We start from the raw sequence: 14,158 nt of genomic DNA on the forward strand, positions 1-14,158 counted from the left end.
GCAACATCTTCAAAGTGAATGTGGTTCAAGCCATGTTGCTAATCCGAGTTTTTACCCCATCCAATCCTGTCCACCTGTCCTGGATACTCTCTGGGAATATGTTAAAGGGGATTTAATACAGAAAGGGTTTTTTAATGATAATCTGTTGGGGAGAGAAAGGCACTTAATGAACTTAAAGGGGTGGTCTCGCGAAACAAAGTGGGGTTATACACTTCTGTATGGCCATATTAATGCACTTTGTAATGTACATCGTGCATTAAATATGAGCCATACAGAAGTTATTCCACTTACCTGCTCCGTTGCTAGCGTCCTCGTCTCCATGGTTCCGTCTAAATTCGCTGGCAGCTTGCTTTTTTAGACGCGCTTGCGCAGTCCGGTCTTCTCCATTCAGCACGAGCCGCTTCAGTGTGCTCCCCGCTACAGCTCTTCTGCGCATGCGCAGACGAGCTGTCACTGCTCGGGAGCGCGCTGGAGCGGCCATTCTGTACCTTCCTCTGTTAGAGGAAGGTGCAGAGCTGCCGAGCTGTCCGGAGAAGCCGCCCAGCTGTCCCGCCGTCCAGCTGTCCTGGTAAGTCATGGGCCGGGGGGGGCTGCCGCTGCGCCGGGCTGCCGCTGCGATGGGGGGGGCTGCCGCTGCGATGGGGGGGGCTGCCGCTGCGCCGGGGGAACTAGCGCTGGGCCGGGGGGGCTGTCGCTGCGCCGGGGGAACTAGCGCTGGGCCGGGGGGGGCTGTCGCTAGGCCGGGGGGGGGGCTGTCGCTGCGCCGGGGGGGCTGCGCCGGTTACCTGCTGCCTGGCGGTGGGTGACTGGTCGGCGGCTGCGGGGCGTCTGGTTGCCATGGAGACACAGCTGGCAGCGTCTCGGGAGCGCGCACGTCGGGCTGCAGCGAGCGACGGGAAAAGAGCTGGCGGCCATCTTGGGGAAACTTTTATAAGTTGCTGAAACGCTGGAACGGTAAGTACGAACCAGCTAGAAATGTCATTTACAGGGGGGCTTAGTAATGTGTGCTTAATGGGGGGGACTGGGCAAAAAAAAAAATTCACTGCTTCCTCGAGACATCTCCTTTAAATCTATGTATGACATAGTCACACGCCAAGCAGATGAAGGTGGTGCTGTGGTAGTTCTTGATACTACAATACACAGATATCAAAATCTCCATACTTTATCTGATGTGTTTACTTGTGCTCTTACCACATGAAAAATAAACAATTTTGCCACTGTTCCATTGTTTAACAATTAATGAAGTGTTGAACCATTGTTCCATTGTTGAATGATTTTTGGATTGCTGGATCATTGTTCTACCATGTTTCCCCAAAAATAGGACACTAATGTTTGCCCCAAATGAGGCACAGTGTCTTATTTTCTGGGTGGGGTGGGGCTTATACTCACCTGGTCCGATGCAAAAGTCTGCAGTGTTCTCCGTGCTGAGATATCCTCTTCTTTCTGGTGACGGGGCTTTGAATACCCTGCCTCCAGCAAAGCGAGCGCTGTGATTGGATCAAGCACCAGCCAATCACAGCTATTCAGTGATGTCATTCACTGAATGTCTGTAAATGATCAAGCTCCGTCTCTGATTGGCTGGCGCTCGATCCAATCACAGCACCCGCTTTGCTGGAGGCGGGGTATTTAAAGCCCCGTCACCAGAAAGAAGAGGATTTCTCAGCGCAGAGGACACGGCAGCCTGCCGCATCACCGGGATCCATCACGAGGGACTCAGACGCTGTTGGCCAGGTGTGTATTTATGTTTTTTTCATGTACTTTAGCTAGGGCTTACTTTCAGGGTAGGTCTTACATTGGGGGGGAAACAGTATGATTGTTGCATTGATGAATGATTGTTTCAATGTTCCTTTGTTGAATGATGGCTCAATTGTTAAATAATGTATCCTATCTTTCACTGTTGGCGCATTGTTCTATTGTTGTTGAACAATTGTACAGTGATCGTTGAATCTTTGCTCAGTTGTTCCATTATTGAAAGATTGTTTTATCCTTTCATTCTTGAATAATGTGTCCATTGTTGAATGATTTTCAATCATTGATACATTATTATTGTTCTATGATTGATTGTTCTATTGTTTAATGATTCTTCTGTTAAACAATGGTTCCATTGTACTCATTTTAATAATTGTTCAATGATTGTTCTGTTATTTCATTATTGTAGATTATACAAATAGTCCATTGTTGAACAACTATTCCATCATTGAACGATTGCTTCATTGTTCCTGTTGAAAAATGTGTCCATTGCTGAACCATTTTTCTGTTGTTGAATGATTCTTTTATTGTTAAACAAATGTTTCAATGTCATATGATTCTTCCACTGTTCTATTGTTAATCAAGTGTTCCTTAATTTCAATGTTGAACAGTTAATACTTTGTTAAATGATTATTGGAAGGTTCAATTGACAAATGATTGTTCCTTTTTTCCTTTGTTTAACCATGACTCAGCGATCGTTCTGTTGTTCCATTTCTGAATAACTGTTCCAACTTCAGCCATTGCTCCATTGTTGAACTTTTGTTCTATTTTTGATCTATTATTCCGTTTTTCCATTGTTGTATGGTTGTTCAATTGTTGAACTATTGTTCCATTGATCAAAAATTGTTCCATTGTTATACCTTTGTTCTATTTTTGAACCATCTTTCATTGTTGTACAAATACTCTGCTAAATGCTGTGAAAGGCCTCCATTGATTTCAATGGGGCTTCTGAGATAGTAACATAGTAACATAGTTCGTTAGGCTGAATGAAGACAATGTCCATGTAGTCCAGCCTGTCTATCCTCCTGTGTTGATCCAGAGGAAGGCAAAAAACCCCAAGGGCAGAAGTCAATTAGCCCTTTTGGGGAAAAAATTCCTTCCCGACTCCCTAATGGCAATCAGACTGTTCCCTGGATCAACCCCTAATAGTTCCTACCTGCCTGTATACCAGGATTGACAATTAACCTAAGATTTATATCCTAAAATGTCCTTCCTCTCCAGAAAGACATCAAGTCCCCTTTTAAACTCCTCTATGGATTTTGCCATCACCACTTCCTCCGGCAGAGAGTTCCACAGTCTAACTGCTCTTACAGTAAAGAATCCCCTTCTATGTTGGCGATGAAACCTACTTTCCTCTAATCATAGCGGATGTCCTCTTGTTACCGTCATAGTCCTGGGTGTAAACAGATTATGGGAGAGATCCTTGTATTGTCCCCTCATGTATTTATACATAGTTATTTGATCACCCCTTAGCCATCTTTTTTCTAGAGTAAATAATCCCAATTTTGACAGCCTCTCTGGGTATTCCAGTCCCGTCATTCCATGTATTAGTTTAGTTGCCCTTCTTTGAATCCCCTCAAGCACTGTGACATCTTTCCTGAGCACCGGTGACCAGAATTGTACGCAGTATTCCATGTGGGGCCTGACTAGTACCTTATATAATGGAAGGATAATGTTCTCGTCCTTCGCCCCTATACCTCTTTTAATGCACCCCAAGACTTTATTTGCCTTTGCAGCAGCTGACTGGCATTGGTTACTCCAGTTTAGTCTACTATCCACTAATACCCCCAGATCCTTTTCCATATCACTTTTTCCTAGCGGTACTCCATTAATCGAATATTGGTGACATCTGTTTCTCCTGCCCATGTGCATAGTCTTACATTTTTCAACATTGAACTTCATTTGCCATTTTTCTGCCCAAGCCCCCAGCTTATCTAGGTCCGTTTGTAGCCCAACATTGTCCTCCGTTGCATTAATTATATTGTATAATTTTGTGTCATCTGCAAATATTGATATTTTGCTGTGCAGTCCCTCTATCAGGTCATTGATAAATATGTTGAACAGAGTGGGGCCTAATACTGAACCCTGTGGCACCCCGCTAGCGACTGTGGCCCAATGGGAGTATGAGCAATTTATTACCACCCTCTGCTTTTTATCATTGAGCCAATTTTTTACCCACTTACACACGTTTTCGCCCAGTCCGAGCTGCCTCATTTTGTATATTAGCCTATTATGTGGCACGGTGTCAAAGGCTTTAGAGAAGTCCAGATATACGAGATCCATAGACTCTCCCAGGTCCAGCTTAGAGCTTACTTCATCGTAGAAACTGATCAGATTTGTCTGACCTGAACGACCCTTCATGAATCCATGCTGGTGAGGAGTTATTCCCTTGTTCTCCTTGAGGTGCTCATCGATGGCGTCTCTCAGAATCCCCTCGAAAATTTTTCCTGTTACTGAAGTGAGACTTACTGGCCTGTAGTTACCAGGCTCACTTTTGCTCCCTTTTTTGTAAATTGGAACCACGTTGGCAATGCGCCAATCCAATGGTACTACACCGGTCTTGATAGTGTCTAGAAATATTAGACATAGCGGCCTAGCTATCTCGTCACTTAGTTCCCTTAGTATCCTTGGGTGTAATCCATCTGGGCCTGGCGATTTATCAATTTTAGCCTTCTTTAGTCGCTTCTGCACCTCCTCTTGCGTTAGGTATGAGATATTTTGTGATGGGTTCATTTTATTCCCCTGCATCTCATGTGGCATTTCCTTTTTGTTTGTGAATACACTTGAGAAGAAACTGTTTAGTAGATTTGCTTTCCCTCCGTCATCATCAATGATTTCTCCTGCATTATTTTTTAAAGGGCCAGTGCTCTCCCTGCAAATCCTTTTGCTGTTAATATAGTTGAAAAATAGCTTCGGGTTGTTTTTGCTCTCTTTGGCGATCAGTCTTTCTGCTTCCTCCTTGGCAGTTTTGATCTTATCTTTGCATATTTTGTTTTTTTCCCTGTATGATTTTAGCGCTTCTTCGCTGCCTTGTTGCTTTAGTAGTTTGAACGCTTTCTTTTTTTTTTTTTTATTGCCCCTCTTACCGGCTTGTCGAGCCACATTGGTTTCCTTTTAGTTGAGTTTCTTTTATTTTTAAAGGGAATGAACTGTTTACATGAAGTGATTAGGATCCTTTTAAACTTTTCCCATTTGTCCTCTGTACCGTTATGAGCGCGGCATTTCTAACTCCACAATTTTCTAAAACTGTCTGCTCTATTTTAGGGTGCATTCACACAAGCGCGTGCATATGTGTACATTGGTGCGCACAAAACCGCGCACCCACGTACATGCACAAACACGCGTGAGGCCTCATGTCCACGGGGAAAATCAGGTCTGCTGCAGATATATAACATGGATTTCTTTTGCGGATGCAGTGCAGATGAGCTTAAATTCCTTTTTTTTCATGCAGGAGATCAATCGAGCTATGAGCTCTATAAGCTCCCGCCCGCGTGATCCGCACTTAAATTAAGCATGTTGCATTTTTTTTCACGCGCATGAAATTTTTAAATCACTTTAACATACCATCCGGGGCTATTTATTTACCCGCGGGTGGTCAATGCATTCCTATGGGAAATTTTAGGTGTGGATCACGCACACATGGGTGATCTGCTGCGGATTTAAAATTTTATTTTCCCAGTGGACATGAGGCCTGAATGCAGGTCCGTGCAGCATCACCTTCAGTGAGGCCGTGGCTGCTGCAGGCGGCCGCAGTGAAAGCAATAGGATGCCGACACCCCTGCAGTGATTTTCAGGGAAGGGCTTGAAATATATACCTTTCACTGAAAATCACCCATAGTTTGTATTTTAAAAAGTATATATATATATTTACCTCTCCGCCGCTGCTGTGTAAATATTCCCCGCGGGAGTAAAGAATCCCCTGCCACAGCTGTCACAGAGGATTTCTTCATCCCTGCGGGGAGTAAAGAATCTCCTGCCGCAGCTGTGACAGAGGATCACAATATTCTCCCATTACTTTAAATGAGACTAGCACTTCTGCAGTCCCATTGAAAGCAATGTGCTGCTAGCAAGTAGCGATGAGCGTGCGTGCTCGTTTAGAGCAATTACTCGATATATTTAGGGCCCTTTCCCGAAAATCCCTGCAGAGCTTGCCAGTAGAGATGCGCGAACGTGCTCGTTTAGGACAATTACTCGATCGAGCATCGCTTTTTTCGTGTAACTGCCTGCTCGGGCAAAAAGATTCGGGGGTTGCGGTGAGGAGTGGGGGGGGAAGAGAGAGAGAGCTCCCCCCTGTTATCGCCCCCCGGATCTTTTCCTCACCTCTCCACAGCTACCGGGGCTCAGGCGCATCCAGCCTGTCTTCTCCCTGCACTGCTCTGATTCTGTTTCAGCAGGAGGAAATTTAAAATCCCCACCAGCTGAAAGGGCTGTATCTGATTGGCTAAGCGCTCAACCAATCACAGGCAACACTCAGCCATTCATTGAATTCAATGTGACAGATGTGGCAGGGGATTCTTTACTCCCCACGGGGAATCTTCTTGTCACTGAACACTGTGACAGTGCTGTCAGTGTTTAGTGACAAGGGGACTCCCCGCTGGGGAATATTTATACGCACCACGGACCTATGGTTCACGCGTGTCCTATCTTTTACAGGTGTGCACGTTTGCACGCCTGTAAAACACAGACACAATAGGGACACCATAGGGAACCAATGGTTGTAATAGATGCATGGTTTTGTGCGCACAATTGTGCACATATAAACACGCTCGTCTGAATCCACCGTTAGTAAGTTTCTGTGATTTTTACCACACCTCATCACTCGTTGCAGTGATGGGGTGCGTTAAACGACATCCAACGCTGTTCGAAGATGCTCTAAATGCCAAGTTTAAAAATGCAACATTTTACAGACACCTGTGTGAGCAACCTTAAAGAAGCACTCCTAGTAAATAGGCAGTGTATTTATGCTAGAAGGCAGCTGTGAGAGTTCCGCTCTGGAGGCACTCAGCTGTCCTCATCTGACAGGTTTCCACTTTCAACACTTTAAATTGTTCTCTTTTTCAAATGTTTATTTAAAAAAGCACATCCGTAATCAGGAACGTCATGCCCGCAGCTCAGAGACAGCAGGCTCTGCGGACCTCTCCGGTACACAGCAGGGACCCGCCGCTCCAGCACTTGTTGCTCTTCACACTGCTGGGCTGCCCGCTGCTGACGACACTGGGAGACAACAAGCCAACCTTCGCTACATTCCCATCCACCAATGAAATCAGAGGCACCAAACGGCCGGGCGTCCTATCAGCCAATCAGCATTAGTTTATCATGTCCGCAGATAAGATCTGCACTCTCATTGGTTAACGTCCTATAGACTGAGAAGGTGGGCGGAGCGCTGTGTGCTGGGATACGCGAGCTCCGCCCCCAGCGTTGTGTACGGTGAGTGCTGAGCCGTTGTGGATGACAGCGCCCGGATCGCAGGTACGAGTGTCTGTGCGGTAGTGCATGTGGTGGGGGGTGAGCGCCGGGCAGGAGATCGGTACACGGGGATGCCGCTACTAACCCCTTCAGTCCGGGAACATTTGTAACGTTTTCATTCATTGGTGAATTCGAACACCTGATGCATAAAATCAGCTGGAATACTGCAGGGAGACGAGGACTCCCTGATGTCAGCACTGCCGAGGAGTCGTGATGGCGATGCCTGATTGTCCCCAGAGCAGCATTACACTGTGGCAGGGATGTGCTGCCTATTGTTATATTCTCGGGCACATTTATTACCAGCTGTGCCACCATTCTCTCAGATGTTGCGCTTCTTTAAACATTTTTTTTACACAAATCAATTTAGGCCGTGCTGCCCGCAGCAACTATGCAGTGGCATTGCGTATTGGTGCAGTGTCATCACCATGTACTATCTTGGTGTGTATGTAAAACGTGCACAAAGTAGAACATGCTTTTATATATATATATATATATATATATATATATATATATATATATATATATATATATGGGCCCTACAGCTGGTGCTTTGTGGACACACTGGACAGTAGTTCATATTGGTAATATTGTATCTTGTCACCACCGGAAGAAGGGATGGAGACAAGATTTAGGGCGCCTGCACACGAGCGGAATTTCCGCTGCTGGAAGCCTGCATAGGATTGCGTTAACAAACGCAATCCTATGCAGACGGCCGCGATTTGGCTGTGTGAAATCTCGCGCGGCAAACAAATCGCGGCATGCTCTATTTCTGTGAGAAACGTCACTGCCCGACCGCCGGCTCCAGTCTGAGCATGCGCCGGCTGCCCAGCAAGCCGGCACATCAAACAGCCGGAGCTGTGGGCGCGGGTGAATACGCGCTGCTCTCTGCAGGCGCTCGGGTTGGGTCCCGCAGCGAGGATCCTCGCCGCCGGATCCGACCCGCCCGTCTGCAGGTGGCCATAGGCTGCTTGACAGGCTGGTGACGCCCCCAGGAGCTGATTGCCTGATGTAGTTGCTCACTGTCTCTGAACCTCCCCTGGTATTTGGGTGTCTGTGTCGGCCCTGCTATCCTATCAGCGATGTGCTGCAGTCCTCCGTCTCCCCGGCGTGGAAGTGAGTGATTGCCTCCCATCTATAGACTTTGAGGCAGGAGATCCCCTGCTGTTCCTCTTGCTCCCAACCGCGGTGTCAGTGTGGCCGCTACCCCTGCTCCCTCAGCACTCTCTGTGCTGCTGTCCCCACTGTCAGTGTGGCCGCCGCCGTACTCCCTACTTCATTGTCGGTGGCGGCCGACCATGGAGGGACAAACCGCGGAGAGCTTGAGGAGGACAGCGGTGAGCAGAGGTGCGAGCGCGGCAATGGAGCAGGGAGGAGAGTAACAGGGCTGCCAGCCTACAGCGCCAGGATGTGGCCGCTGATGGCTACTTCGCTCCCCTGCCTCCTCTCCCTTTAGTAGCTGGCACCAAAGTCGCTGCTTAAAGGCAGTAGCCTTCAGCGGCTGCATCTCGGCACTACAGCACGAGGGAGGACAGTGTGGCCGGCGCCGCCAGGGTCACCTCAGTGCTACAGCATAGAGGAGGACAGTGTTGGCAGCAGAGATGAGGTGTCTCTTTCTTGCCCAAACAAGTATCTTCCAGGCAGACCGGACAACAATACAGCCAATTGGGGGAGCTAGGGGCGTGACAGGGGCGTTCCTCCATGGAAGGGCTGTCAAGCCCCTAGCTTCCGGTGGTGACAAGATAAAATTATACCGTTCATATTATTGTATGGTGTGATTGGAGTTAGGCACCCTATCCACTGGTGAGGCGGAATATTGCTAGCGATATTCCGCCGACGGAACTGACAGTTCTCTGCGTTGAGCCTATCTGACAGGCTCACCGCGGAGAATCGCGGCAAATCACAGCATGCTGTGATTTGAGTCCCGCAAGCAGAGAATCACTATGATTCTCCGCTCACGGACAGGGGGCTGCGCTTTCCATAGCAATGCTTTTGAAACCGTGCACTGCGTTACTCGCGGCCGGATTATCGCTGCGGATAACGCAATAAACTATTGCCCGTGCACAGGAGCCCTTACACTCATAAAGTTTGCCTTATGTGAGCCGTAAACGTTTTTTTCAACTTCCTGGGCCCAGGAGTCAGTTTCCAACAAGTACCCAGTAATTTGGTTTGTGCATTAGTTCAGTGTGCCGTAGAAAAGTCTGTTCCCGGCCAGAAGTGCAGCAAGAAGTATACGGTAATAGTAGCGCAGCACTCCCATTAATTTCAATGGAAGTAAAGCCTGCACTTTTGCTTCCTGCCCTGACCACCAATGACAATGTCTGGCCTGTCCCACAGATAGGTCATTGGTTTTAGAAGCCCAGAATTCACCTTTAAGATATAATATACAAAACCAATTTGTAGACACACCTTACTAAAGATCCGATCGCTGTCTTACCAGGGATCAGGAAAGAACCTTTAGGTAATCCAAACAGATCTCAAAAAGCATGGTATTTATCAACCTCTAGACCCACAAAAACGGTCCCACCATAATTTGTCATTGACTAAAAACTGTAATCTCCAAATTCAACCAATAACTGGACAGCCGAGACCAAACAACCACAACAATAGGGAAGATGGACCATTCATGTATTTACCAGCTCTAGCTACTGTTGAGCCCTATGGACATGAATTTGCACTTGATATCAGCATTTTGATGTCAGACAGATCTGATCACTTAAAGGGTTGTTGCACATAAAGAACGTCTTACCTGTCTGATCACAGGGATCTCCACTGATCCCAAGTGTCCCCGAATGAATGGAGTGGTGATAACGTGTGTGCATTACCACTTCATTCATTTCTATGTAACTGCAGGGGACAGTGGAGTACAGGAACTCCACTAGCAGTCCTATAGATATGAATGGAGCGATAGTGCCCCACCATCTCATGATCGTTGGGGTTTTCAGTGGTTGGACCCAACCAATCAGATTCTTATACCTTGTCCTGCGGATAAGGGTAAGTTGTTCTCATAGGACAGCCCCATTTGCCTATACAAGTGGAGTGAATCATTAACATATCCGGCGTCCTCTTTAATGTTGCTGCCATGGTTCAGACCATTCCCCCATTCAGGTATGCGAAATCTCTGACAGATACCAGACTACCTTGTTCACACGGTACATCATACTCTGACACACTCCCCCCACCTTCAGATTAACCGCCACTGATTATGTCAGCTCTACCTCCCCCTGCAGGTTGCTTACCCAAGCACAGCGGGGAGTGTCTGAGACGTCTTTTGAAGGAATATGGCCAGCTTTATATTTTTGTGTGATTTTCTTTATTTATATTGCCGCTGATTTCTACTATTGACATGTCAAAAGACTTGATTAAAGACTCTTTAAATCTGCTATACAAGTGCTGCTTCAGCCTAGAACTGTGAAACTGTGGAAGGCACTCCTACAAGAACTGGCACGGACAAGCACTGCAGATAGCTTCAGAGAGAACTGGAGGCTTTCCCAATACAACAGAACAAACAGCCCTGTTGGCTTTGATAACTCAGTGTAGTAAATGCATCCTGGGAAAGCTCCAATTACCAGTGTGATATAGGGAATGAATAAAATACTCCTGGCAAGGCACTAGTTAACATGTATGCCCCCCTATATTATAGTTTAGGTACAGAATGCATCTACATTAAAGGTGTGCAGTTCCAAAATTCCATTGCATTATGGAAACAGCACAGAACAGCCAATTTGGCTATTTCCGTAATTCCAACCCACAGTGGCCACGGCATGTGGATTGGTATTCCCATTTCAATTATGTTTAACTAAGATGGCAATACCTGTAGAACCAGGTCTGGGACCCAAGAAGGTCCTCAAATTTTGAGAAACTGGGAGAAGGGGTTAAGGTTTCAATTTTAACCACTTAGGGCATGATTGTGATAGTAAAAGAAGGCGCTCCATAGGAACTGGTACATGTCTCTGGATTTTCCAAATGAGATATTTTCAGTTATTTGAAAATAGATGTGTTAAGATTCAAGAATAGAGATGAGCGAGCACCAAAATGCTCAGGTCCTCGTTATTTCGTTATTCTAGTCGAGCTTTTCGTAAAATTCGAGAGCTCTATTCGAGTAACGAACCCCATTGAGTTCAATGGGAGACTCAAGCATTTTTGTATGTGACCCGCCAGTTGCCGAGCTCTCTCTGCCTCTCTTCCCCAAGCCAGCCACAAACTAACGTTGACGTGCGCAGCGGGAAGGGGCCAAAACTGGGGCGGGGTCGAACATGGCGTGATGCTCGCTCGAGTAGCGAGCACCATCGAGTATGCTAATACTCGAATGAGCATCAAACTTGGCAGAGTATGTTCGCTCAACTCTATTCAAGAACTTAACTCCATAACATAGTTTGTAAGGCTGAATGAAGACAATGTCCATCCAGTCCAGCCTGTTTATCCTCCTATTTTGTTGATCCAGAGGGCTTGATCTGTTTATACCAGTCCTGGGTATAAACAGATCCTGGGAGAGATCCTTGTATTGTCCCCTCATGTATTTATACATAGTTATTTGGTAGCCCCTTAACCTTCTTTTTTCTAGAGTGAATAGTCCCAATTTTGATAGCCTCTCTGGGTATTCCAGTCCCATCATTCCATGTATTAGTTTAGTTGCTCTTCTTTGAACCCCCTCCAATACCGTAAAATCTTTCCTGAGCACCGGTGACCAGAACTGTACGCAGTATTCCATGTGGGGCCTGACAAGTGCCTTATATAATGGAAGGATAATGTTCTCGTCCCTCGCCCCTATACCTCTTTTAATGCACCCCAAGACTGGCATTGATTGCTCCAGTTTCGTCTATAGTCCACTAGTTTTTCCATATCACTTTTCCCTAGCAGTACCTCATTCAGTGTATATTGGTGACATCTGTTTCTCCTACAAATTGAATTGGAAAGGGTTAAGGGGCAACCAAATAACTATGTATAAATATATTAGGGGACAATACAAGGATCTCTCCCAGGATCTGTTTAGATCCAGGACTGCGACGGTAACAAGAGGGCATCCTCTACGTCTAGAGGAAAGAAGGTTTCATCACTAACACAGAGCAGTTAGACTGTGGAACTCTCTGCCTGAGGACGTGGTGATGGCAAAATCCATAGAGGAGTTTGAGGGGACTCGACGTCTTTTAGCGTACCATGATATTACCGAATATAGACGTTAAATAACCAGCTGGGTTGTTGATCCGGGTCTTGGAGTCAGGTAGGATCTTTCAGGCTGGGTTCACACAGGGCGGATTTGCCGCGGTTTTTCCGTTGCGGTTTTGCCGCAGAAGAACTGCTTCTGCGGCAAAACCGCTTCAAAGGTTAATTTGGGCTTGCGGATTTTGCTGCGGATTTTCGTGCGGAAAAATTTGCAAACGTTTTTTTCCGCAGCACTTTTTTACTTTTTGCCGCGTATTTGGTGCAGTTTTGGCTGCGTCCATAGAGGTCTATGGACAAAAAAGCGCTGCGGAAAAGACTGTAGAATGAACATGCTGCATCTCTTAAAACCGCGCCGCAGTTGCATTTCCGCACTGCGGCTGTGCGGAAAAAATCCGGCCTGTGAGAACAGCTTTTTGGCAAATCTCATTTGTGCTGCATTGCACTGCAAACGCAGCGGTTTTGCCGCAGTGCGGATATGCAACGACAATCCGCGGCAAATCCGCCCTGTGTGAACCCAGCCTCAAACATTGATCCAGGGATTATTCTGACTGCAATTATGGAGCCGGGAAGGATTTTTCCCGCCAAAATGGGCTAAATTGGCTTCTGTCTCATTGGGCTTTTTTTTGCCTTCCTCTGGATCAACAAGGGGAAGGGGTGGAAACAGGGTGAACTGGATGGACATTGTCTTCTTTCGGTTCAACATACTATGTTACGCCCTGATTTGCCTGATGGAGACAAAAAGGACTCCCTTTGACCTCCATCAGTCTGTAGATATCTTAATTTTTTTTTTCCTGCTCTGTAGAATACCGCCATCTCTATTACTATTCCATAAAGAGGCATCCCACAAAAAGCATATACTGTTGTATACCTTCAACATATACTGCAGGTGCAGTGTGAATTGGCCTTTAGGTTAAAATAATTGTAAATTCCTTTATGATTCGGCACTTTTATATTAGGAAATTGGCCGCACAGCTATTCTGAGGTGCACGACTCAGGATCACTGAGTTACACTGATAGTAGGTAAGTTGTAAGTACATCGCACAGCTCACCATTCCGCTAATGTGGTTAGTGTGAATATTTTTTTTATTGATTTTTACTATATCCGAATGGAGTTGATGCAGATTTTGTGTTTTAATGTATATTAATGCAACTAGAAAATATTTAGTGCCTTTTGGTGTATCCTGAATGGAGGGGTCCGACTACAAAAGGCAGTTCTTTTTATACAATTCTCGTGGACAACATATGACGTAACCTTGTTTTGAAGGATATCCTTCTACCATCTGTCAAAGGCTAGTTTACATTACTGTCAGTATTCTCTGGTAGAAGATGCTAATTTCTGCAAGCTTTAGATCATTTAGACAGATGGTGTGGCTGTTAAATTTCATGATGAAGACGCACTGAAATACTGTGAAAAAATGTTCAAAACTTAAAATAGAATGAATGAGACAATTAAAATTTTTCCTTTTGCCTGGGATTGTGAAGTCACCCTAGATAAAGTGAAAAAAAATGTAATGAGTCATCGCATGAAGAAAAGAAAGAATCTGAATATTCACTGCTGGGTTCATGGATGCTGTTTGTGAAAATCATGGAACGCGAATTGATTGACTCTACTAGTATTCTGCAATGGAACTAGGGCTTAAATGCTTTGGAATTTTTATGCAAACATTTTTTCAAAATCATCAAAAGTACAGTTTATTTCATTAGGTATCCGCACACAGGTTTATTGGCACGGATCCCGTGTCAAAATCCGCTTTGAAATTGGTGCATTTTTACATCCTATTGA

At 45.8% G+C, this 14,158-nt stretch overlaps 1 protein-coding gene across 1 annotated transcript in view; it reads left to right on the forward strand.

Annotated features, from left to right (window-relative positions):
- Positions 1-7,161: 7,161 nt before the first annotated feature.
- CEP57L1 (centrosomal protein 57 like 1) overlaps positions 7,162-14,158 on the forward strand; it is a 44,056-nt gene continuing 37,059 nt past the window's right edge. Inside the window, exon 1 of the mRNA XM_066607597.1 lies at positions 7,162-7,218. Coding sequence (XP_066463694.1) covers positions 7,198-7,218 — 21 coding nt within the window. The 5' untranslated portion in view covers positions 7,162-7,197. The remainder of the gene's footprint in view (positions 7,219-14,158) is intronic.

This window comes from Eleutherodactylus coqui, chromosome 1, assembly GCF_035609145.1.
Source record: "Eleutherodactylus coqui strain aEleCoq1 chromosome 1, aEleCoq1.hap1, whole genome shotgun sequence".
In the NCBI taxonomy this organism is placed as follows: domain Eukaryota; kingdom Metazoa; phylum Chordata; class Amphibia; order Anura; family Eleutherodactylidae; genus Eleutherodactylus; species Eleutherodactylus coqui.